Source organism: Benincasa hispida, chromosome 8, assembly GCF_027475165.1.
Source record: "Benincasa hispida cultivar pf3 chromosome 8, pf3_genome.v1.1, whole genome shotgun sequence".
In the NCBI taxonomy this organism is placed as follows: domain Eukaryota; kingdom Viridiplantae; phylum Streptophyta; class Magnoliopsida; order Cucurbitales; family Cucurbitaceae; genus Benincasa; species Benincasa hispida.
The window spans coordinates 18,008,098-18,035,542 of record NC_143485.1 but is presented as its reverse complement, the minus strand read 5'-3'; the positions used below and the strand labels follow the sequence as shown (position 1 = coordinate 18,035,542).

General features: G+C 33.3%; 1 protein-coding gene across 1 annotated transcript; it reads right to left on the bottom strand.

Moving 5' to 3' along the window:
- Positions 1 to 18,014: 18,014 nt before the first annotated feature.
- LOC120083083 (uncharacterized) lies at positions 18,015 to 24,054 on the bottom strand. The gene is made up of 9 exons (XM_039038622.2): positions 23,730 to 24,054; positions 23,429 to 23,633; positions 21,483 to 21,573; positions 20,751 to 20,896; positions 20,272 to 20,515; positions 19,860 to 19,964; positions 19,600 to 19,782; positions 18,911 to 19,112; positions 18,015 to 18,776 (listed from the first exon to the last, which is right to left on the bottom strand). Exons 1-9 carry the CDS (start codon positions 23,887 to 23,889, stop codon positions 18,253 to 18,255), a joined length of 1,860 nt encoding a protein of 619 aa, XP_038894550.1. The 5' UTR covers positions 23,890 to 24,054; the 3' UTR covers positions 18,015 to 18,252.
- Between the last annotated feature and the right edge of the window lie 3,391 nt (positions 24,055 to 27,445).

The window sequence follows — 27,445 nt, the reverse complement described above, 5'->3', positions numbered from 1 at the left end:
CACATTAATCTCAATAGGATTGAGAGGTTGATGAAGAATAGACTTCTAAACGAGTTAGAAGAAAATTATTTACATGTGTGTGAGTCATGCCTGTAAGGCAAAATGACTAAAAGTCCTTTTACTGTAAAAGGTCATAAGGCCAAAGAACTACTAGAGCTAGTGCATTTAAACCTTTGTGGCCTGATAAATGTAAGAGCCAGGGGAGGTTATGAATATTTCATCACTTTCACTGATGATTATTCTAGATATGGATACATTTATTTAATGCAATAGAAGTCTGAGTCTTTTGAAAAGTTCAAAGAATTCAAGGCTGAAGTTGAAAACGCATTAAATAGAACGATTAAAACATTTCGATCTGATCGAGATGGAGAATTTTTGGATTCATCTCTCTAGAAGTATTTGATAGAACATGAAATAGTTTCCCAACTTTGAGCACCTAGTACACCTCAACAAAATAGTGTATCAGGGAGGAGAAATCGAATACTGTTGAACATGGTTCGGTCTATGATGAGTTACACTTCCTTACCTGACTCGTTTTGGGGTTATGCAGTGGAGACTGCAGCTTAACATGCCCAGCAACCTATCTATTGATCAAAGACTCTCCTTTTTAAACCTCTGCTAGAATCACTCCAAAACTGCACTAGAATACCATCACTGTTTAACTTGCACTTATGTAATCCAAATTGTACCAACACATCTTTGACTTGCACTTTCCACAAGCCGAAGTTGATCCTCCCATCAAATTTCTTCACATCAAACTTTATTGAACTCATAAAGGTTGGCACACATCTCCTTCACTCCTAGAAAATCAGCATATAGTGAAAAACTCACACTATTCACAAAATATTATAGCCTACTTTAAGAATTCTTTTCTGATGTGGAATCTCAGATAAAGCTGCAACCATAGAGCATACTCAGACATTTAAGAAACTATGAACCTGACACTCTGATACCACTTGTTGGGAAAAACCCTCCCACTTCTACCGCAGAAATAAGTAGAAAAATAATAAAAAGCAATAAAACTGGAAACACCATAATTTACATGGAAAACTCCCAACTCGGAGAAAAACCATGACCCATCAGAAAGAAATCCACTATGTGAAAAATTGTTACAATCACACAGAATATTCTCTCCTGGATTCTAATTACAAGAGCACTCTCTCAAAACTTTTGACTACTCACACCTTTTTCCCACTCTCCAATTAGAGAATACAAAAGAAAGTTTATTAAAGTCAGCACACTAAGCGTAAAGTGCTTCTAACTGGGATGACTTGAAACTAGAGCCATAAGCTTCTTTTATAGGCTTGAAGCTCATCTCTGTTCTTCAATTTAACCGATGCGGGACAAATTGCACTTAAAAAAATAATGTGGTGCTAAAAGTACATATTTAATGCGTTGTGTTAGTAAAAATAGACTTTTTAGCGATGCATGATAAATATATCACTAAAACCTTTATCTACACAACTACAACGACATTCTTAGTGACGCCGGCCTCTGCGTTGTTCATCCTTTTAGTGGCGCTTTTTGACCTTTAAGAAAGCATTTTTTTTCATTACTAAAAGGCATTTTCCTATAGAGACTATCAATTACTCAAACTCTAGGTCAATGTACCAATCAAAAGTGTTCCCTTTCATTGTTCGAACGAACTGTGTTTGACCAATAAATCTCTTCGTGTACCAGCATTTTCACATATTTCGATGAAATGAGCAACATGTTGCTTTAGTTTGCCTTTCCCATCAGACTATTGAAATTTAGGTGGTTGGTATCTAGTTGGCATTCTCAAATTAACAATTATTTTTGTATATGGTTCAAAATACAAAAGAGAGCTTTGAGAAGGACTATTATACTGACTTTGATGGATTTTGTAATCATATCTTGCAACGATTGAACTAACGAAGCAATTTAAATTGAATGTTGTTGTTGGCTTGCAAGACTGTCATCCCTTTGTCATCATCCATGGCAACAGGTGTCCGACTTAACTTAGCAGTATCACGATTTTTGATGTGATTCTTTAAAGCGATTTCATAATCTCTATCTTCGATTTCCGTCATTAGCATGTTCATCATCTTTTCGAGTTCAACCATTTTTTCTTCACCTGTGCCTATGATGACTGATATTATATTGGGTTTTAATGCTACTTTGCTTGATTGTTCAAAAGATGAAGTGGTTTTGTTTAATAAGGGATTCTCCATTATAACTTCACCTTTTGCTTGCTTTCTCATTTTCTCCCAAATATTATTTGCAATCTTAGGGATTTGCTCCTTTTCAGATTGTTGGAGCTCATTAGAGTGAACATGAATGTTTGGCCCTATGCAAGCCTCACTTACAGTTTTGAAAGCATTTATTTTGCGTGTTATTACTTCTTGAGATAGATTTCATATGAGAGAAAGAGATAAAAGGCATAAATGTCCCACTGGGTGTGCTAACTTGTTCGACGAAATTTTCAAAGAGAATTTAATTCATTGAATGAACTTCGTATTTGTATTAATTTCAGTATCGTGAGTACAATTTCTAATAAATGAACGTTTGATACTTTCTTTCGAAATTTAAACTTTTCTTGAGGGCTTTACAACTTATTCTCAATGTGAATTTGTCTCGGGGACTTTGTAGCTAATGCTCGAACATGGATTTATCTCGAGGGCTTTGTAGCTTATTTTTTTGTTAGGGTGTTTGTTATTGGAGTATGATTGACTTATTTATTATAGGCAAAACTTGAACAACATATTTATGTAACATGTTCCTGTTGAACTTAGTGTCCTAAGTCTCGTGAATCTTGTAGTTTGTATTTTGTAAAAATAAATTATTTATTTAATAAAATAAAAAGTATTTTATTTGACATTTAGATCACATTAATTTAGTCAAATAAACTAAGATCTAAGGCTGATTAATGTAACTTGAATAGTATGTGGTGGACATACTCATAAAGTGGATCATGTGCAAGTAATGACCTAAAAGGTCTGCAGTATATGGATAAAGTTGGATGTCTTTCTAGTGACATTGCGGATACGATCCACTTTGTAACTGTTACATGAGTTGCAAATATTACAGAAAAAATATGATCCATATTATTTATGTGGACACAGTGGGGGTATCCTATATAAAGAATTTCTACAAGACCAGACTGCAAAATAATTGGTTTCTCTTTATAACACGGTTACTTGAAGAGACTCATTTCACTAAGATGAATATAAGTGACTTAATCTTAATCCTAAGTGAGTTTTGAACTCTTGTATAAGAGAGCAATCCCTTGATCTGTATAGATGAGAGTGGTCAGTTTAACCAATTCAATAAGCCTACCATTTTGGGATTTATCCAAGTAAGGAGTTGAGAACACAACTACATAAGATGGATTCACTCCTTCCGATCGCTAGGGAAAGTAGATGAATTTCCCTTAATAGTTGATTCTGAATCTTGAACAATGAGGCCTCATCCCCTCATTGATCCAAGAGGGGTTAGTTTATAGTTGGACTATAGACCGTTTGTTCATTAGAGGAATCAGTGGTACTTACGAAGTTAGATGTAACTACAGGGGTAAAATGGTAATTTGACCCAGCTATAAGTAATTTGTGAAGAGTCAACTTACTGTTGATTGGCTAAATCCATGGACACAGAAATATATCCACAATGTGAAGTGTGCAGTTTTTAGTGATTAGTGGAGAAACCTTAATGAATATTGATTAATCTAATTAAAAAGTCAAATAATTAATCTCGATAGTTAATTATAAATATGATTATAATGAAAACTATATAATATGTGAGAGATAAATATTTGAATAAGATTCAAATATTATTTATATAAATAAGATTTATATAGATATAATAGGTTAAAATTTAATGTGAATAAGATTCATATTAAAACTATATATTATAAGAGAGAGTTGCATTTTAATATGATTATAATGCATATAATATGGTTTATTAAATAGTTAATTAATCATATTATATATATTAGTTACAATATAATATTTCTAAATTAAAGTTAACTCCTCATGACAAGAGAGTTAACTCTGCAGAACGTCCTTCGCTCTTCTCTGTTATCTGTGTTTTTTAGTAAACACAGAACATACAGAAGTTGTAGTATGTACAAAAACTCTCTCTTCCTTGAAAAGAATTCTCTCTTGCAAATTCCCGCTACCAAAAAGTTTTTAAAGCCCATACAACCAATTTTTTGTTCACAGAGAATAACAAGGAAGATCACTTTTGGTGGTATCCCTACTAAAGTTTTCTTTACGCTATTGATTGAGAGGCAAGTAGAGTTTCAGTGTTCGTTACACTTCAAGAGGATTTGCATGAATAGTTATATCTTTAACATGTTTGTTTCTCTACATTTCATTGTTTTACAAAATGAATTTCAAATTGCATGGTGTTCATGTGCTTCCGCGAGAAATTTGATTCCTTTAATTGGCATCAAAGTCAAATCGTGCAATTCGTGAAAAGATGGGTTTACTGCATTGTGAATGTTGGTCTGTAAAAATGGATAATTACAAGTTTTGGCACTTAGTTTTACTGCTTTAATTTTGATTAAAGTTGTAAGCGCCAATTGTTTTGGACGATTATTATCTATTGAGTCTGTATTAGTCCTTATCATTCGTGGTGAAGCGTTTGCCATGATGGAGACTAGATTTCATAGCATAAACTGATGAAAAATGAAGGACATTGTTTCTACTAAAGTGTCGTGACGGCCTACTGCAGCATAACAGCGCTTGGGAGAAACCATGTGGAAAGCTGCGGCGCTCTTCTTGAGTGCAGTGGTGTTGCACATGATTTCTGTCCAACATCGCTACGCATGGCTGCACTTCCAAAAAAGGACCAGGCTACACTATAGACATGTGATGCGCTTATGCAATTGGTAGCCAAATCGTGGGTTCGATCCTCTGGGGTAGCTATGGAGCAGTTTTTTGCTTTAATTTCGAATAATATAATTTTATTTTATTTTAATTAATTTAATTAATTTAACTGTTATATTGATTTAATTAATTTTTTTAGGATGTCAAAATTTGATCTATTTTTATTGTTTATTTAATTTTTACATTTGATGTATAATTAAATTTATTTATTGCATAGTGTATGCCATATAGTTTTTTTTCCCCTTAAATCCCACCTTATGATAATTATTATTCATGCATCATATTTAATATAAATGTTATATTATATAGTTGCATGATTTAATGATTTTACAAGCATGCACATGCACCATGATTAATATAATTGTTATGTTGTATGAATGCATACATATAGTAAAGCATTTCCATGCATCATACTTTAATATAATTGTTATATATGTATGATGAATATACTTTTAATTTTCATTAGTGATTAATATAAGTGTTATATTATATGATGAAAATAAAATTACATTGAGCATGATATTACTTAATAAATATAATTGTTATATTTGATTAATGTCGTTAGATGTATGTTATAAGTTTTAATAATTTCATTAATTTATAAAAGTTATAAGATTAATGAGTTAGTTTAAAATCTATAACCAAGAGTTGCATGCAAGGTCTACTTTAATTTTAAATGGCTTAAAATCAATTCACCTAGACATATGTTAAATATTTCTAATATGATTAGAAATAGGATAATCTTTTGTTTTTCTTTTAGTATGATTAATTTAAAATAATAAAAGATTAAATTTATAAAATAATTTTCTATAAGGGACCTTTGTCTAAGGAAGGTTCTATTTAAGGCTGAAGTATTTAAGCTGATGAAAACTGAACATCCCTACCTAGGAACCGACCTGGAAGGTGAATTAGACAAATATTTTATAAGCATGCAATAAATAATTGGATTTATTAAAGTGTTTAATAAATAATATCATATATTGATAAACTATTCAATATAAACGTATTGAGCAAATTAACAATAACTTAGTTAAATTAGTTAGCTAGATTTATCTAAGTTAATAAACTTTAGATTCTAAAACACTTAGGGGGAGGAAAAAGATGTATACAATATGTTATTTTTTACTCAGGTTCTCTGATACGTTTTGATATATGCGATGGTTAAATGCTCTATGATATCTTCAAGAATGCATTATTTTGCTTAATTAAATCCAAGTGTAAATTTAACTGGCACTTGGTGAGTCCAGGGTTGAACACAGGGATTGCTTGCTATTGATACGATGACACTATTATTTCGATCTTGATGCTAATTTATTGTTAAATAAAAGTGATGGGTTTATGTTCCTAAGTGTTGAATGAAAGATGATGAATACGTTGGAAATCACAATCGTAACGGAAGTAGCTTATACAATGCGGTGGAGTTTTCCAAGGGATGAATTAAGGTTGAGGCACATATTCACTAGTATTCCCTAAGTAAATGCACAAACGATGCATTTAAGTAAATTACTCGCAAATCATAACTACACTTCTCAGTGTATTTAGCCACGTTATCCTATTTCTAGAATGCATGCGATGAACTTTTAATGTAAGAGATATTTCTTTAGTTTTAAAGATAATCTCTTCTTATTCTATGAAGCCTAAATCCTTTAGTTTTTCTAGCATAGATTCAGTATATTTAAAGCAATCTCTCAAATGATTCAAATAGCTTACAAAGCATGCATAAAATATGTTGAACACGTGACCAGGCTTTACTTAGTTCATGTTAGTTGCAATGATTCTCAATCCATACAGAAATTAGTTACTCATGGATAAAGATGAAGAGATAGATAAATAATAAACTATGAATGCATTCATATTGGTAAAATGAGTTTTTTAATGTTTTACACAATATGAACAACTGTAGTAAAAAGAAAATATAGAGATTGTTGCGAAATCGACAATTAATGAACACAAAAAAAGGAACATAGAGATGGGGAAGATTGACACACAAATATACGTGGTTCACTAACAGTGTGTTAGCTATGTCCACGGGCAGAGGGAGAACAATATTATTTGAGAGAATATTTTCAAAATTATATCAAAACAGTGCCTCTAAGGTTAGAGAGTTTATATAGCGCACTACTCTGAACCCTAGGGTCAAAATCATAAATCTCGCTAAATAAATAAATATGTTGAATACAAAATCTGAATAGGTTGTTCGAAATGCCAGCAAACAGATTCCAAGGCATTTCAACAGAGATAGAGATAGAAAGTCAAGTCATAGGTGACAGTTTCTTGCTCCTTTCGACTCTTTAAACAACTACTTCTTGAGAATTGTGTTGAAGATGATGGCTTCCCTTCTGCTCTAAGAGAGCTTTCGAGCTTTCATTCAAGATTTTACGAGAGCTCGAAAGAAACATGTGAAGTGAAGATTTTTGCAAAGTTTTTCCAACATTTCCTTACTCTCTTTTGCATGAAATCTTGTAGGGTATTTATAGGCGTCATGAGGTAGCTTTTCTATCTTTCACTAATGATTATTCTAACGACATGCATTAGATTCCATACCCTGATGTACCGTCTATTTTGCGTCAGAAGTAGAGATGTCCAATTTTTCCACAGGGCGGGGAATAGGGGAGGGTGGGGGAAAATTTTCCCATGAGCTAAACGGGACGGGGATGGGGAATGCATTCACGGTCCTCGCCCCCCCTCTGTTCTTCGTCTCTGCCCCGATTAGTTTCTACATATTTATTTAGTATAATTATCTAACGATATGTTGTTATTATTATTATTATACAAATATTACATTTAAATTTCAAATTTGATTATTTATTGAGAAAGATAATGAATATGTTTAATTTAGATTATATATGTGAATAATTTGATTTATATTTATTTCTTTCTAATAAAAAAAATAATTAACTTTTTTAGGCCAAAATTTGAGTAATTTATCTTTAAATTCAAATTTCCATATAAAACTAACCATAATAAACAATTTAGCGATAAAGTTAATTATTTAATTAAAATTTGCTAACATTAGTCATTTAAATTAATTGGCTTATAACAAAAAAAAAAAAAAAAGGTAACGGTGAAAATTCCCCGCGGGGAACCCAATCCCTACGAATTTCCTGCAGGGAATCCTTGTTTCGATCCCTGTGAGAAATTTCACGGGGATGGGGAATGAATGGGGAGCGGGGATGGGATGGAGAATGGCATCTGTGGCCCCATCCCGCCCTGTGGACATCTCTAGTCAAAAGTTCATTAGCTTTGTCATGAACCTTTCTTGTCAGCTACCAAATTGTTCTTTGATTTGACTTCTATCGCCTATGTGTCATGTCACCTTCCCTTTCTTCAATCGCATGAGTTTATGCATCTCCAGCTCTGCGTTTTCAATGTTGGCGTCAGGAATTTCCTCCACGATGAACTATTGACTGCATAACAGGATTTCTGCATTTCAAAAGTACAATTTTATAACTTTTAAGGTTATGAAATGTTGTACATATACGATCGCATAATATAATCAAATCATGAATTTCTTACCAATTCTGCATTATGTCCATGATTTTTCTTAAGTATTTTAGATAAAAGAGGTAAAATAACTTGTATTTCTATAAGTTATCATTCTCCCTAAAATTTCACATTGTGAGATCCATTCTCGATCTCGTGGTGCCCTGGGCACTCCCTCCCTTAGGAAGGTGTTTGCATGGGTCAATATCAAAGTTAATGGAGAAAGTGTTTAGAATAAGTATAGGAGACGGATGTGTGTCAACACATCCTACAGTCTCCTTCATTAGTTTGTAATGTTTTTCCATGCTCGGCTTTGTCATGCCTTAGGAGCGTCCCCCTTAAGAAGGTGTTTGCATGGAAAAATACAGAATGAACTCCAGAAATGGATAGGATCATTATAGTCAATGCACCAATTATGTCGTTCCCTAAGGTAGGTTAATTGGGGCAGGGCTATAGGGTTGAAAATGAAGGGTTACACTTACAAGAAAATATTAAGAAAGTTAATGATTTATTGAACAAATCAATAGTAATTAAATATTATATAAATGAGAGTTATTATGATTTAATGTTTAATTGAGAAAATCTCAATTTAGTGAAGGAATAAATGTACACCCCGAGGTGGAATTTATTCTAAATCACTAAAGTATCATTGCAAAATTAAATGTTATTAGGGTTCATTAAGAATTTTTCTAAATATGATTGGATTAAATGAGTTTTTGCAATGATATTTAATATAAATAATTTGTTTTATTTTAGCAATTTACAATCATGACTAGCATTGTAATTACTTTGTGACATGTCATACAACATGTCGTGACATTATCTGTGACATTGTTACGTGATGACCTAAAAAGCTTCATAATATATTTTCTTATCTATTAGTAGGATTTTCCAGATTTTTTGTGGTCTGTTGTATTTTTCCTTGCAAAGTTGATTTATTATTTCCTTAAATATATTCTCAAACTTGCCAAATATATATGATGATTTTGTTCAATTTTAAGGTTGACCGTTTTGAAAAATATTCAAGTCATTGTCTTATGTTCATGCCAAAAAACACAAGTATATCAATTTATGAGCTTGTGAAGCTTTTACTATTGTTGGTCTTGAATGTCTCTAGTTTTTATTGATTTTTCAAAACGAGTTCTGTTTTTGTGGTGGTTGAACTTTGATTCAAAATTTTGTTGATCTTGAAATGGTGTTGTTGTTCGCTGTTGAAGCATGCCTCATGAGAAAATTGGTTAGTCTTAGGGGAGCCTAAGACATCATCTCTTGAAAAGAGATTCTCTAACTTAGAATTTTAGGGGGAGCCTAAATTCATGATGAAACACTTGACATACGCAGTGGAATAAGGATCTAATTACACTCTAATTGCTTTTAATTAAAAGAAAATTTAGCATTCAAATGTATAAAAAACAGTAAACTAAAAGAGATATAATATAACCTTTATAGCTCCCAAAAAACGCTTTTTCTCGCTGAATCTCGACTCGAACTCTTCCGGACCACCACTAGAGTTTATCCGCTATTCTCTGGACTTAGAACTAGGTTGTGGGACTCGGTGAATGAAGGAATGAAAAGAGAATAAAGGGATATTCAAGGTTAATGTGAGAAAAAAGGGAATTTTTTGTGAGAATTTGAAAACCAAAAATTATATAAAAAAATAGCTTGTTCAAAGGAGAAAAGAAGAAGTTTATTTCAAAAGAAAACTTCTTTTTATAAAACTATTACATGCATCTAATGCATGTAAAAACTCACCAAAGATCAACACCTCACAAAGTACTAAACCAAAGTGGGCTATGTGTCATTCTATAATGTTTACACATAGTCCACTTAAGTTAGTAGGATTATCCAACAAAAATGTTGGATAATTCCACTAACTCTAGTCAAGAGCAAAATGGTCTTTTTTCATTTGGTCAAAGTCAAACTTTAACTTTCCCTAGTGAAAAAATCAACCCTCTGAATTTTTACAGTTTTGACCCTCTTGACTAATTTTGACCTCCCAAACATGAATCCGCATTCATATTTTCAAAATTCAAATCACATTTGAATATAGAGCACCATAAAGAACCGATAGTGATATCGCATATACTTGTCGGTTTAATCCCTTTTCCTAAACCGAACAATTCGAATTAATTCAACATACTGTTCTAAGTTTAATCCATATGAGCTAGAAGGGGGACCTAATGGACCTACAGATCATGGGCTCTAACAATCCGAGATTAACCGGTAAAACTCTTTAACCTAATTAATCAACATTTGTTAACTAATGGGTCATTCCACTAAAGTCCCGTAGTTGCACTCCCCTCACTGTAGATATGTTTCTGTCCATCTGATATAACCATAACCAGTAAGTCAATCTTTTACAGGTTGTTCATGATCTTGGTTGGGTCAAAATACCGTTTTACCCCCAAGAACACTTCTTGCTTCTTCAGTTCCACTGAACCTCCAAAGAACAATTGATTTGTGGTCCAACCAACAAATCGAGTCCCTCTCAGCCTAGTGAGAGGGTGAGGCCCCTTGTTCTTATTCCGAAATCGGCACTTAAGGGAACAACCTATCTACTACCCTTAGAGATGGGTAGAAGTGAAGTTCGTCTTGTACCCTATGTCCCTAGCTATTTACCCGGTCTTACCCCTGAAATGGAAGGCTTATTAAGCCAGCACTGCTGAGCTGCTCTCACCCATGCATATCTAAGGATAATCCCGAATAAACAGGAGTTCATAGTTAACTCAGGATTGAGATCGAGTTACCTAGGTCATCAAATTTGAATTAGTCAGTTTAAATATTAAACGGTGTTATAAAGTAAAAGTGACTAAGTCGTGGTCCAGTCTTATACAAACTCATTGCATAGGATGCCCCCACTCACATATCTCTATATGAACGATTCAGGAACACATCGTTTGTACTAACTACAAAGTAGGCCGCATCCATAGTGTCCCCAGAACAAGGTGCCCAAACTTATCCCTATACTATAGACCATTTTAGGCTAAATACTCGAACTTGATCCATGTTTTATGTCATCACATAAAATTCAAGTCTACATTAAATAGCCTCAGGACCTTAGTTTATTGGATTCAAGATTCCAATTGCAATAATAATTTTATCGAAAAACAAAACAGAATATGTTTCAATTTACAAACTATGAGTTTTAGGACATAAAATCCAACAGTTCATAATGTAAAGAGATATTCGCAAGAAGGTGGAAAGATACTAGTAGAGAAGAAGTCTCACACTTAGAGGGAGTCTAAGTGGTCATTACTAATATTCTTATACTTAGAGGGAGCCTAAGTACGTTGAAGTTGAGGGGATCTCATGCTTAGGGGAGCCTAAGTTTCATTGGGAGGGAGTCTAGGCTATTAGAGTGTCACTGTAATTGCCGTTTATTTGTAGATAAGTACATCGTTGTAATTGCTTAACTTTATATTGGTGAATACATTTTGCCACGGGCACACTGCCTTATAGACATGTTTTGTTCTGGTTTTAGTTTTTTTCGTTTATTTATGATGTTTCTGGAAATTTTGTAACATCATGTGTGACAAGTTTGGTAGTGTGTTAGATAACCTAATTTTTTATTTCGATGTTGATTTATGAGGATATGGTTCAATCTCTCGTACTTGATTCTCTATTTGAGAAGACAAAATGCATAGATTTTCTTGAAGTTGCAGCCTTGCAAGAATATTTATATCTTCAAATGACTTTAGTTTTCAAGTATGGTTCAGTTTTTGAGAGCTTAGGGAGTCTTCTAATTGTTGAGAGAATTCTATCTAGGCTCTTTATAGTTTAAAATTTCTAAACCCTTCAAATGATGAAGAACTCTATCGATAAAGTTCTTAAGTAAACTTTGTGGGCTTGGACTTGGTTGGTCCATGGACTTGACCCTTGTGCTCAATTAATTGAATCTTGGGCTTGGTTGGCATTTGGGCCAAATCAAACCTATTTTGGGCTCAATTGAACTTGAGTCCAAATGTTTATATCAAATTGGACCAAAATATTTTATTCAATCCAACAATCACATTGAAGACACATGGCACCATTAGTATTTGTCAATTTATGTCTTCAATTTCTATTTGAGATATGTGTCAACTTTTAATTAATCCCAAAATTGATTATTTATAATTTTGTCATTAATTTGAGAAATGACTTGACGATTTGTAATTGGTTCATGATAGCACCATAAAAGTGCTATTTTTCTTATCTTAATTCGGGCTCGTTCGTGGATTTTACATGTTTATTGTGCTATTTTATAGATATTGGGCAACTAAGAGGTATAATGGACCTTTTGGAGCCGAAACAAAAAAAAGAGCCAAAACAGAGCTTCGTGGCATTAACAGTGAAGAAAGGAAGAAAAATGACCAAATTACTACTGTGGAGTGTAGTAACCTTGCCCCTTACGTTTTGCTTTACGATTGAGCGAGCATAGCGATGCTGCCCTGGAGCTTAGCTATGCTATGGAGCTTGACGGCAGAATCATGTGCACAAAGAGAGCACAACGCTAGGCATCGTTACGCTGAAGGGTTACACTACGACAACAAAAAGGCAGCGTATCGACACTTTGCAGTTTTATAAAAGGGTTTTTGTCCAATTTAGGTCAGTCCATGCTCAATTTTTCAGCCACCAACTTCATTCTCTCTATATATTTTCCTTCCTAGACTTTATTTCTTTTACTTCTTCTTTTATTTACATTTGAAATTTCATGTTGGCACATAAGTGGTTAAGGTAAGTACTTCTAACTTAGGGTTAAGTTAAAACTCATTTTGACTTCGTTGTGAGAATTTGTAATTAATGGTATTCTGCTGTTTTCTATGAATTCTTGATGCATTTTACTATAAATGCTTAGAATTTATTGTGGCTTGATCACCCATGGTATTTTCTTTTCTTTGCTAGAGAGAAATATATCTACGTGTTACTCCCAATTAGCGCACAAATTAGAGCATGCTTGTGAGTAATTTGTAGGTTATTTATAATAATTCATTCTACATTGCATGACTAATTGTTCAAGAATCACATCATTAGTAATTTGAGGCCTTTTCCAATTGTTAATTACCTTGGCTAGATTACCTAGGCTTAATGGGGTGTTTTAATTGATTCGGCCTCTAATGGAACCAGTTAATTAAGCATCTAGTCTAATTAAGGAATTGATTAGTTCAATAGCGCGTTGGTTTTAATTGTTAGACTAACCAACGAGCCAAGAATAGAATTGAGCATACAAACAATTTTTTAAGTTCGATGAACAACCAAACTAATGAGTGGATTCCTGATTCCTAGGCTAGGTTTTATAATCGAGTTATTCATATTTAAATTACGCTATTACTTCATGCTTTTACATTCAATTGTAAAACAAAACTCGCAACATCAATCGGTTAATTCATCTCAAGATTTACTGTGGAGACCCAGTCTTTTCACTCTAGAAGAGTATCTTCTTCCTCCTCCAAATGACCTTCCAAAATGTTAGGTAAACCCCATAGTGTTGATAAAATGTAAATGCAAAATAAATTTGAAGTACTATTGGAAATGCCCTAAAAGACCAATAGTGTGCTTTTGAGAAAACAGAAAGCAGCTGCTTATTTGTGAGAGTTTCTGAACCTAACTTAGATGGCCAAACAGAACGCAAACAATCAGCAGAAATAAATCGAAAGTAGTAAAGAACACCAAGATATATAGTGGTTCGACCAGTTTGGTCTACATCCATTTTGAGAACCAGCTTGAATTAATTTATTAATGAGCAATAAAGGAATTTTACAAATTATAGATAATCAACAAAATCACCAATCTATAATTTTAGTGTCCACTGATACCGAGAGATCCGCATACAACGTCGCCTCTGAAAACTGAGAACAACCCGCTGCAAAACAGCCCAAAACAGTGTGCTATCGCCTCTAACCGGCGAACCACGCGCAGGCCCGCGCGTATCTCTCACTGCTGCCAGAAGCAACCTCCACTGCGAAACCGAACTGCCTACTACTCAGATCGGCTAACCTCCTAGATTGGACCGCGACAGCCCGAATCGCCGCCCATGCCGTGAACTTCTAAGACCGAACCGTCTAACGAAAATCTCCCACGCTGCCCAGCTGATCTACAAGTACCACGCTCACCGATCGATCGTGATCTACTTCCACCGGCGGCCTCCGATTAGAGTCCCAAGCGGCTCTCTCGATTTTGGTCTTGCATTAGTCCCGCTCTTCTTTGGCGGCTGCCACTGTTTTTTCTTGGCCAAAAGGAGACCCACGAAAAAAAAGCCTTAATTTTGGAGAAGATAGGGATAATTACGAGGCATTTCACTGTTACGTACACTTCTCAGCAAAATGGTTTAGCTGAGAGGTTCAACAGAACAATTATGGAGCGTACAAGATGTCTCTTGACAAATGCTTGATTACCCTTGAAGTTCTGGGGGGAAGTTGCCCAAAAAGTTTGTTATTTTATTAATAGGAGTCCGTCTTCCACTTTAGGCCTAAAGACTCCTCAGAAGATATGGACAGGAAAAGCTCCAAGCTTGGATCATCTCAGAGTGTTTGGATGTTCAGCTTATGCTCATGTTAAGGAAGGGAAGTTGAACAAGAGGGCACTGAAATGTATGTTTATTGGCTATCCTCAGGGTGTTAAAGGATATATACTTTGGTGCTTGGAAGAGGGCAGAAATAAATGCATTATCAGGAGAGATGTGACCTTTAATGAAACGGAGATGTCATTTCGTGTCAAAGAGCAGCAGAATAGCAGAAAGTTGATCAGGTTGAACCAGAGGTTAGAATTGATTCTGAAGCACAACCATCAGTTAGTTCAGGTGATTCCAGTGATCAGTCATCCAGTTCTGATGGTAGACAGCCTCAACTGCAGAGAACTTTGATTGATGAGGGAGCTTTTGGTGAAGAAAGCTCAAGTGGCAGTGACCTACAGAACTATCAGCTTACACGTGACAGGCCTCAACGGGTGAGGCAAGCTCCTACGAGCTATGGTTATGCTGATTTAGTTGCTTATGCTTTTACTTGTGCAGTTGACAGTATTGAAGCAGAGCCTCTTACTTTTAAGGAGGCTATCGTATCTGATTTGAAGGAACAGTGGAAGGATGCTATGGAAGCAGAGTTGTTCTCGTTGCAAAAGAATCAGACATGGTCATTGGTTCTAAAGCCTCCTAATCAGAAACTCATTTAGTCAAAGTGGATTTATAAAATCAAGCCAGGTACAAGAGGTGACAGCAAGCCTAGGTATAAGGCTAGACTGGTAGCCAAGGGCTACACTCAAGAGGGAGTTGACTTTCATGAGATTTTCTCTCCGGTGGTGAGGCATTCGTCCATTCGATTAATTTTATTTATTGTTATTCACTTTGATATGTTTGTTGAACAGATGGATGTTACCACAACTTTCCTTCATGGTGAATTGGAGGAAGTGATCTACATGGCTCAACCTAAGGGCTATGGGGTGAAAGGAAAGGAAGACATGGTTTGTCGTCTTCACAGGTCCATCTATGGACTGAAGCAATCGTCGAGACAATGGTATATCAGATTTGACACCTTTATTCTGAAGCAGGGGTTTCACAGGAGCTCATATGATGCCTGCGTGTACTGGAAACTATCTCATAAAGATACATATACTTATCTACTTCTGTATGTAGATGATATGATTCTGGTGTCTAAGGATTATTTTGAAATCTTTGATCTCAAGAAACGATTGAGTAGTGAATTTGAGATGAAAGATTTAGGTGAACTGAAAAGGATCCTAGACATGGATGTGAAAAGAGATAAGGAGAAATATTTGTTAACCATTTTGCAGGAGAGTTATGTGCATAAACTGCTTGAGAAGTATAATATGTCTGGTTGTAAGGCAGTTTCGACACCCTTAGCATCACATTTCAGGCTTTCTTCGTCTCAGTGTCCTATTACTGAACAAGAAAGATTAGAGATGTTTGATGATTTGTACTGGGCCTGACTTGGGATATGCTATGAGTATGATAAGTAGGTTTATGTCAAATCCTGGGAAGGAGCATTGGAATGTAGTTAAATGGGTGTTTCGATATTTGAAAGGTAGTGCCAGAATATCATTGTGTTTTAGCAGGGATTGTGATAAATCAGTACTGTTGGAAGGCTTCACAGATGCAGATTATTCTGCAGACCTTGACAAAAGAACAAGGACAAGTTTGCCACTGTTCAATAATTACAATAATATCATTGGGCCTTTAAATTTCCAAAAAATCCCAATAAAAAAGCCACTTAAAAAACTTGTTATTTTTTACATTATTTCTATATATAACACAAGATCGAGATTCTTGTTTAATTTGTTTACAGGTTATTGAATTATGAATATCTAGTGAGTCTGCTTCAATGGAGAGCCTTTTTTTTTCCTTTTTTTTTTTAATTGGGGGTTGTATAAAATTCATTTCAATAAAATTTGGTGCCTCATAACATTAAACTTTTTTTTAATGTAATTTCTTATTTCAAAAATATATAATTTCTCTTTTATTCCCTATTAATTTGAAAACCTAGACTAAAGCGAGTATAACTAAATAGATGTTTTAGTAACAAAAAGATTTGAAGTTCAAATATCCTACTCCTATTGTACTAAAAAAAATGAAAACATATGCATATGAAGTTTCTTAAATCCAATCACTTATGCCTAAAATGTGCAGATTATATTTTGTTAAGTGTGTAAAATGAAAAGGCAATTATAAATTTAGTCCCTAAATTTTGATGTTTGTATCATTTGGCCTCTGAACTTTCAAAATTACATATTCAATCCTTGAACATTCGATTTTTTAAAATAAAGTTTAGCAAATCTATCAAACCATAAAATTGAAAGTTTAGAGTTTTATTAGACATAATTTTAAGATTCTTATCTAATAGATTAGTTGATTTTTTAAAATTTTAAAATTTTCAAAAACAATAAAATACAACATAAAAAATATAAAGACTTATTAGACAAAAAAAATAATTAAAAATTTGAAGACGTATTAGAATTTTTTTAAAATTTGAAGGTCAATAACAAAGTTTAGAGACTAAACCTATAATTTAGTCCAACTAAAAATAAAATAAAATTGATTTGGCAACCTTTTAGCTATTTTTTAGAATAGTTTGTTTAGTATTTAGTTGAATTTTAATTTAGTTCCACTATTTTGGAGTTCGTTCAATTCTGATTCTTATACTTTCAAATGTTCAATTTTAGTCATGTACTTTCAATAAATTTTTAATTTAGTCCCTATTGCCCATTTATGGTTGATTTTCTAAAAACTTTTTGTTAGTTATTAGCATTTGTACTATAAATTTTAAAAACATATCCACAAAGCCCACCTGTTTATAGAACTTGAATTTCGATTGAGTATGAATGTATAGTTTTTTCAAATTATTTTTCGATAAAATCTTACTACTCATGAGGCATTTTAGCTCGGCCTTTTCAAATTATTTTTCCTCACCAGGTTACTCTTGAGTTTCAACAAAAAGTTTGGCCATCTGACTCATCAGTTTGTTGCAACATGTAATCAAGCATAGAATTTTATTTCAAGTTCAAGGATTAGAGGTTCCACTGCAAGTTCAGGATTTATTGTCGTTACAGCTCGTCCTAGGTTCAAATAGGATCATATGGGGTGTAATGTGACATGAAAGTAATATAGTAAACTGCAAAGTGACCTCCATGGTTCACTTTTTGGTTTAGAATTAAACCATACCATAACACATTGTACTTCTAATTCTGGAAACATGTCTATTCCACAGAACAATACGATGTTGATAATTTCTTATTGATATCATTTTTGTTATACAAACTCGACACATGACTCCAACAGAAACTTGAGCTACATTTAACGAATGGCAGCACAACATAAAATCAAGGCATACAAATTTCCCCACAAACTATCAGCATAAATACCAATTACAAGAATGGGAGAAGAGTGGAAAATACCTAACAAGGGCAGCCAATTTCTGGATCAGATCTGTGGACTCACTCAGATCAGTTCATGACTGAACTCTTGTGATTGCTGAGGAGATTCCTCCTTACCATATGATAACCCGAACCCAAAAGGGAATAATGAATCCTGCAAATTATTTTCAGCATGGACTGGGAGTTGCTCGACCGTTCTAAACCATGTAACCGGTAATCGGCCAGTGAAATCATAATCTCCAAAGATAACGTCAGTGATTCCGCTTCCTTCACTTCCAGGAAGCCAAGCAGCAACGAGAGCTTCAACATTTTCCATTACTGATGGCTCTAAAACTAGGGGTCTTCCAGATATTAGAATTACCAACGTGGGGATTTGGCCAGCAACTGCTTTTATAATGTCATTTCCATTGAAGGGTATGATAAGCTCGGAGTTGTCGCCAGCGAATTCGGCGTATGGACTTTCACCAACAGTCACAATAGCAAAAGATATATCTTGATCATTCAAGGTGACTGCTGATGGATTTTGCTCATATATTACTTCTGTTTCGTCTCCAACTGCTTCTTTGATTGCATCTAAGATGGTAGTACCTAACAAAGATAACAATCACATAAAGTTCATCAATTTGAGCTAACTAGCATATATCTTCGGCCAAAAGATAAGAGGTTTGAGTTCTTCTAACCCCACATGTACTAAGAATAATAAAATATATATATATATATACCAATTGTGGTTCTGCCACTTGACCCATTCCAGGAGATTGTCCACCCTCCACACTGATATCCAAGATCATCGGCATGTGAACCAGCTACAAGAATCTTCTTCGCTTTCCTGTCTAATGGAAGAAACGGTTTCGTTGGGTCTTTTCCATTTTTCAAAAGCACCAACGACTTGCGAACAGCTTTTCTCGCTAGATCTCGGTGAATCTGAAAGAAATAATGTTTTTTAAAGCTCAAGCGGAATAAAGCGTAATAGTCGTTTAGGCCTTAAACACAAGGCGCAAAAAAAATATGCAGACCTTTTTATTGAGGCACACTATATATAAAAGTACTACATGAAAAAGAGAAAGCATGGATGAAGTGGAGATATGAAAAAGAAAAAAAAAACCTAAATACGAGGAATTTTGCATTTAGGCTTAATAAATTTTATTTTAGGAATTTCTGTGCTTAGGTTAGCTATACCATAACTTCGTATCTGAATAGACAAATGACAATTGAATGTGATCTCAAATCTTTTCCATTTCATTTCATTGTTTGAACAAGTAAATCAATAGAACAGTTGATGCATCAGAAGATCATGGATGAAGCCAAAAGTGGCCAACTTGAAACAATTTGGTTGATGGCATGAACAAGATTTATGTTTCACAAGAGTAAGAAAAGCTACTAGTTTAGTACAGAGAGGTCGGAAACTCGCCTTGCAACCGACGACGTCTAGTAATGATCTATCACTGAAAGGATGTTCAAAAACACCAGCAACAAACTTCACTCTCAATATCCTTTCAACAGCATCATCAATCCTAGCCATTGGAACCTCCTCAGATTCAACCAGAAATGTCAAGTCCTTGATAAATTCTTCATATCTAAATGGCACCATAACCTGCATATCAATTTCATCCTTTAAATTCAGAACTCAAATAACCAATATTATGAATTTGCGTTAGGCCTCAAATCCACCATGTCTATTCCAGCATTAATTGCGGTAGAAATGCACGACCGATAGTTTGAGCCTCTTGGACTACCAAGCCGATCAAGAGCTTCCCAGTCAGTAATAACAAAACCCTGCATCGAGTAATACCAACACAATGTTACAACCATTTTCCATAATAGAAATCAAACCATGGGGGAAAATATAATCTCTTAAAAATGCTACAACTCTGAGGATGACTACAAATTCATGAACACTCTAAGCAGATTTTGTACCATTCCCACTCCGAGGATACATTTTTATGAGATGATATAAGATTAAATTTGCCTCCACCCATCAGCTTATAAGTTTCTAATGTAATAACGGATGATGAGAAGCCAATTTGAGTCTGACAAATTCACACAATAACTAAGTGGCAGAAAATATCACTGTCAAATGTACCTTAAACCCAAGCTTATCTTTCAACACTTCTGTCAGCAGAAAACGGTCGGCATGAAGCGGACGTCCATTCCAGCTAGAAAAAGATGCCATAACAGTTGAAACTCCTTGAGCAATACAGTCCAGGTAAGGAGCCATATGGATCCTCTCCAAGTCATCATAAGATGCAATGGTATTTCCTTCATTCAAACCTTTATCAGTCCCCCCATCTCCAACAAAATGTTTTGCACATGCGATGACCTTATTTCTAACATAAATAGAAAGAATCAATCAGAGGGGATCTCTACAAGGCCATTAAGAACAAGAAAATTCAAAAAAACAAGTTGATGCAGACTAATTTTTAAAATTCAAGGACACGGTTGTCCAACCTATAGAACAGATCTCGTTCAAGTAAAGTCGTTGATGCAAACTAATTATGATTATCATTATTAGTGGAGTCAATGAAGCATAAACAGAAAATATGGACAAACTTTTCTCTGTACCTTCCAGCTACAAAAGGATAGCCCTTTGGGTATCCTTCAGGCGGCTTCCCCTGCAACCCTTCAACTAAAGAAGTCATTTCTCTAACAATTTCAGTATCTTCACTGTAACTCTCATAGCACCTTCCCCATCTGGGATCTCTGGATACCTGACATAATCATTTATAGTGAATACATCTTGCATTCTGATAGTACATACAAAGGGAAGATTTGAATCATCTTGCACTCTATCTTTTGCATTTAATGGGTCTTTGGAAATTCATTTACAGGTTTCATAATTCAGTAATTGGTAATTTGAAGCTTGCTCAGATTAATGCCTCTTCTTGGTGCTCTCTTTTCAAGTCTTTTGCAAGATTCTCCATTCAAGGATTATGTTTATATTGGAATGCCTTTGTTTTTCCCGTTTAGTTCTGTCTTTTATGGTCGAAAGCTTGCTTTTTTATCTTTGTACTTGGAACATTAATCTCATTTCATTAATTCAATAAAAAGCTTTGTTCCTCCAAAAGAAAAGTATAATATATATATATTCATAAACACATACATATTATACGGGAAAAAATCTAGTACTACCATAATATCAACGCCTTCTACTCATTATTTAACACGTCATTAAATGATTTATTATTTTATTATTTATTTATTTTATAGACCCCACATAATTTTTAAATGCTACTATTGTAGTAAGCAATGAATGGATGTAGTATGGAAAATTTTTCATAGTAGATGGTTACTTACAGCAACACAAGGGGCAAATGTGTAGTGAACACCGCTGGCTCTAACTTCAAGAGCTGTTACTTCCCCAATCTCTCTAACCAAATCAGCATCTCTATCATCCATTTAAATTACACGGAGATTCTGGTAAAGCCAGAGGAATAATAATAATAATAATAATAAAACTTTGAAAGTGAGAAGGGCGGCTCAAAGTTGGCATTTTTAAATAAAATGTGCGACATGCAATTCTCAAAAACTCAGAAACTTAGAAAAAGGTCAACTTCATTACTTCCATATCTAAGTTCGATTTTCTTCCTGACAAGAAAAGTTGCATGCTAATGTAGGCAATGCTTTTTTTTTTTTTCGTGTGTGTGTTTTTGGTGAAGGTAATGTTAGTATTCCTTCTGTAATCATGGGCAGTGCCAAATCCATTTGATTTGGGTGAGTTCGGATGATTTGAAAACTTAGAATAAAAAATCGCTTAGAGGTTTTTCCTAAGAGAAGGATTTAGTTTTTTCTTCTAAACGGAAGCGAACTTTCATTGGAGTAATACTCTAAATATAAAGAAAAAATTACAAAGGATATTAAAGGAGCAATAGAAAATAGAATAGAAGCCTTTAGTTCGTGATTCTTCCTATAGAAGCCATCCCAAACGGCCCAAAATGTAGTTGGCAGCACATGTATAGAAAATTTTCCAAATAATGTGGGAGTAACAGGCTCCATCAAAGAAATATTTAGATCTCGTTTAATAACCATTTGAGTTTTTTTTTTTAAATATTAAACCTATAGACATTACTTCCACTTCCAAATTTCTTCTTTTGTTATCTACTTTTTAACAATGGTTTAAAAAATGAACTCCAAAATTTGAAAACTAAAAAAAGTAGCTTTAAAAAACTTGTTTTTGTTTTTGAAATTTGGTTAAAAATTCAACCATTGTATTTAAGAAATATGTAAGATGGGAAGGAAATAGACTTAATTTTCAAAAACAAAAACATAAAAAATGAAATGATTACCAAACATGATCTTAATAACTACATGGGACTATAGAATAAAAAATTATTATATCTGAGTGTAGTGCTATGAAATTTTCTCCCATATGTATTCTCTCAGTTCTGAAAGCCAAAAGGTCAAAAGCGAGAATCATAAGACAGAAGTTGCCATAAAATCGCAGCTGCATATATCACTTCAATTAAGCACAAGAATACAAATCAACTGTTAACCAATTTACCATTTCCCAATTCTTCAGACACTTTATCGAACTTTTTAAAGTCCAACTGGAAATACAAGAAGAACCTAGAAACTACAAATCAACTGCATGATGTTAACTGATTTACCATTTCTTAATTCTTTGTGCATCCCAAGACACTTCATCGTACTTTTCAAAGTCCAATTGAAAATACTAATAGAACAATATTTTGGTGCATTTAAAGATGTCTATGGGACAGGGTCGGGATGCCATTCCCTGCCTAATCGGGAATCCCTATCTCGTTCGAGGTGGGTGTTGCGGGACCCGTCCTCATGGAGAAATTGGACATCCCTAGCTGCATCCAGAACTATACTCATCATAGTATTAACTTAATATTTACTATTCCTATTCATTATTTGACGCCATGACATGTGGATAAATGATCTATAAATTTATTATTTATTTATTTAACGGATCTCATATGGTTCTTAATACTAATTTTGTACCAAGCAATAAATGAAAAGTAGTATGAAAATTTTTTCAATACTAACGTAGTAGTAGAAATTTACTCTATTTTGTACCGTTCATTCCAATCACTCAATAACAAAAAAGAAAAAATAGTAGGTTATGTGACAAATCGTGGTTGAAAAATTAAGTGAGTTGTTCGGTGCATCTAAGTATTTTTCATACAAGAATCATATTCACCAACATTTTCGCAAACAAATATAAACATGTATACGTTTGGTTAATTAGGTCCTCATCCAAGTGAAAACTGTTAACTTACCTGGTGGCTCCGAGGCCAACATTGTGAGGAAAAATGGTAGCACCATAAACACTGTTATGGCCATGAATAGCATCACTCCCATATATAATTGGAATTCCAAGACGCGACTGAAGCGCCGAATACTGGAACCCGTCAATCATCTCTGCCCAATCCGACGACAAAGCTTCATCGAGAGGTGTGCTACCACCGCCGTTGAGAACACTCCCTGCAAATGCAACAGAGCCACAAACATTCAAAGAAATTGAAGAACAAAATCAACAAAAATAATATATGGAATTGGATTAGCAATCGAGGCAAGTACCAATCGCGAAATCACTAAGGACAGAAGCAGTGGCCAAACTGAGCTCAATTTGGGTCATCTGCCCGATTTTTTCACTCAAAGTCATCCGTGAGAGAAGATCTTTGATCCGATCTTTTATTGGCGCGCTAGGCTTTCTATAGATACAATCAGTGGCCTCCATTTTTTTTCTTTAAGCCCGAGCGCTCAAGAACAACACCATATGCAATTCACTATGAAGCGCCAAAGTGAATTACAGAATGAAGGAAATATAAATCAACCCAAGATTTAAAAAGGCCTCCAGGGGTAAGTCTCAAGTCAACTTTACGATTTTTTAAGAGAATAATATAAAAAAGAAAAGTGCACAGCTGGTCTATTTGGAAGGTCCAAAATGAAGAAGGTCCCACTTTTTAAAAAACATCGGTAATTGACTTTCTGCTAACATCACGTATAAGTGAAGTTACATATATATCATTGCTTTCTTTCTTTGTTCCTCTCTTTTGTTTTTCTCTTCTTCACCCTCTTCTTCGTGGGTTTGCACAACGGTTTTCTTCTTCCTCTTCTCGAGTGAGCGACCATACCATATTCGGTGAGCATCAACTTGCACATGCTAGCAACGAACACCTAAATGTCGGAGAGTGATTTGTGAGAGAAAGAAAGGAAACAAGAGAGAGGAGCGAGATTGGTCCTTCCGCTTGCGCACGAGGGTTTCATTTTGGTAATTTCACCTTGTGTTGGCATCAACAAAGGGTAAAAAAGCCCTCAATTTTACCAAGTGAGACAAATCTCATTTTCCTCTCTCAATTTGGGCCATCCTTACAAAAATATCAATATAAAAAAAAGAGAAAATTTACCATTTTTTATCCTAAGTTCGGAAGAATAAGTGCATTTATTTCTTATTTTAAATGGGTCACTTTAGTCTTGAGTTTTCAAGAATGAGTTTAAAAGTTCCATCTAATTAAAAAGAATCATTAAGATAGGAAAAAAAAACAAAATACACTCTTAGTCCATGCAGGTTGGGTAGGTGTTTATTTGGTCGTGAGGTTTAAAACCATACACTTTTAATTTTCGAAATTTGAAAAAATGGATTTAAAAGGTCCTAAACTTGCTTGATCATGCTATAGATGAAAGGGCACTTTTTCCATGATGAAGATTTTTTTTATTATTTTAAAATTAATTTTGTTTTATTTGTTTTTCTTTTTCCCTATCCATCTCTTTCTCTTCCCCTCTCCTTTCTATTTTTAATTTACCATTGTTGCTCAGTTGGAACTCCAGAATCATACATTCATAAACCATTTTATCATATATCAACATGTAATAATCCTCTCATCATTTTTTAGGGTTTTTTACAGATGGTCTCATTTAGGGACGAAATGAAAAATGGTCATCGATAAAAAAAAGTAATGAAAAGTACATTCTGCTAATGTCATCCACGTGTGGTTTTATGAAAAATGGCCCCACCGGTGTCTTTTCTGTCAAAATTCACCCAATTTGAACTCTTCTCCACCGGAATCTTCCTCACTTGCGACAACTTCCATTAAATTTTCAGTTCTTGGAAATTTAGCAATGAAGAAGGAGGAGATGGAATAAGAGAGAAGAAAATGAGAGGGGAAGAAGAGAACCGGAATCTTTTCCAACTCATCTTGCCACTTCAGAATATAGTCATTCCTTTTTTCAAATTTTATGCTTTTTTTTTTTAATTAAAAAGACCATTTAAACTCATACTTGAAAAAAAAATGGTTATAGCCTTGATTTTTTTTCAGATATTATTTTTTAAAAAATACATATTTTTTTTTAGCTCACGCTAAAAAGAATAAAAAATAACTATATTATCCAAAAACCTACCCTTCACATTGATGGTAGATTTTGAAAAACAAAAAAGAAAACATAAAATTAAAAAATATATATATTTTAAAAAAACCTTTATCACGTTAAAAAAAAAAAAAAAAAAAAAAAAAAATTTGAAGATCAAATGGAACTAAAATTTGAATCAAAATTTCCTCTACTTGATTTTAAAGCATTATCAGATTAATCTTGATTTTTATTCATATTTAATTTAAAATAATAGCTTTATCATGTTAAAAGAAGTACTTTTAACACATTAAAAAATTGGTTTTAGTTTTTCTTTTTTCTAGATATGATTGAAGATCAAATGGAATTAAAATTTGAATCTAAATTTCCTCCCTAATAAATTACACTTTCAATTTTCTAAGGTATCTCTTTTTCTTTTCTTTTTTTCTATTTTGTCACGTATTTTCTTTCTTCTCTATACAGTTCAATGTCGCCTGTGTTAGTTATTATTATTATTTTTTTTTATCACTCTTTTTTCCTTTAATCGGATCGGAGCCTTTTTTCTTCTTGCAGCTTCATGTCTTTCTTCCAAATGTTGTTATCAACAAGGTAGGAATAGGATGGATGAACTGGAATCTTCCTTATATTTATTTTTCATTTAAGGATTGTTTTGTGGAAATCCAAGATTTTATGGTGTGGGTATCTGGTACCGTATTTTTTTTTCAATAATGCAAAATGCTGAGCATCTGGAGATTCTTAAGCATCCTTATCGAGGGTATCTTGGATGTCCTCCTAAAACATGGATTATTTTAGATTCTCTTGTAGAGGGCATTCTCTTTTACATTTTCAACTCTTTATATATATATATATATCACTCTTCTTTATGTATTTCACTCTCTTTTATTATATTATATATATTTTTATTTTTTAAAAGATATTAAAATTCAAATTAATTTAAAAAAATATCTTAAATTTTGAGAAAAATAACAAATAAAAAAATTATTATATTAATTGAAAAATAAATTAAAATTAATAAAAATAAATATGTTATATAATTTTAAATTATATAAAATTAATTATAAATTAATGAATAATTATAAGGACATTCCTGGAACATTTTAGAACTTTAAAACATTTCCGAAATCTTACCAAACAAATATAATTATCTAAATATTCCTATATCTCTTAATAAATATTTTCATAAAACAAACATGTTTATATAAATATGTTAGACTTACCGATATTTATAATTCTAGGCATCTAAATATTTCAATTATCCACGTAAAAAACGGTCCTTTAATGTAAACTTTCTTTGTTATTCCATTTTTACATATTTTCAAAAGAAAAAGAACAAAATGGCTTTATCACATTAAAAGAAAAAGGAAAAAGAAAATTTGATTTAGTCTTGATTTTTTTCACGAGATTTTATTTAACATCAAATCGAATTAAAATTTAAATCCAAAATTTCTCAGCTTGATTTTAAAGTATTATCACATTAATATTTTGATTTTTATTCATATTTATTTTTAAATAATAGCCTTATCACATAAAGAAAAATTTACCTTCACCACACTAAAAGAAAGTTTTTTTTAAAAAAAAAAAAAAAAAAATTGGCTTTAGTCTTGATTTTTTTTTAGGTTTGATTTTTAAAAAATCACATTTTTATCATTAACTCACGTTAAAAATAAATAATAAATAGAAATAAATCACATGTTATCTCAAACCCTACCCTTCACATTGGTTGTAGATTCTTAAAAAGAAAAACAGTTTTATCACGTCAAAAAAAAAAAAAAAAATTGAAGTGAAAGATCAAATCGAATTAAAATTTGAATTTAAATTTCCTCCACTTGATTTTAAAGCATTATCAAACATTTAGAAATTCCTTTATCAAGAAAGTTTAAAAAAAATGGTGTTTTTAAGAATATCACATTTTTATCTTTTACTCACTC

Coding starts and splice junctions, on each gene's coding strand:
- LOC120083083 (XM_039038622.2), bottom strand. CDS start 23,889: ATGGAGGCCACTGATTGTATCTATAGAAAGCCTAGCGCGCCAATAAAA. Junction 23,634..23,729: donor CCTTAGTGATTTCGCGATTG/GTACTTGCCTCG, acceptor TTGCATTTGCAG/GGAGTGTTCTCAACGGCGGT. Junction 21,574..23,428: donor GTTGGCCTCGGAGCCACCAG/GTAAGTTAACAG, acceptor AATGGATGATAG/AGATGCTGATTTGGTTAGAG.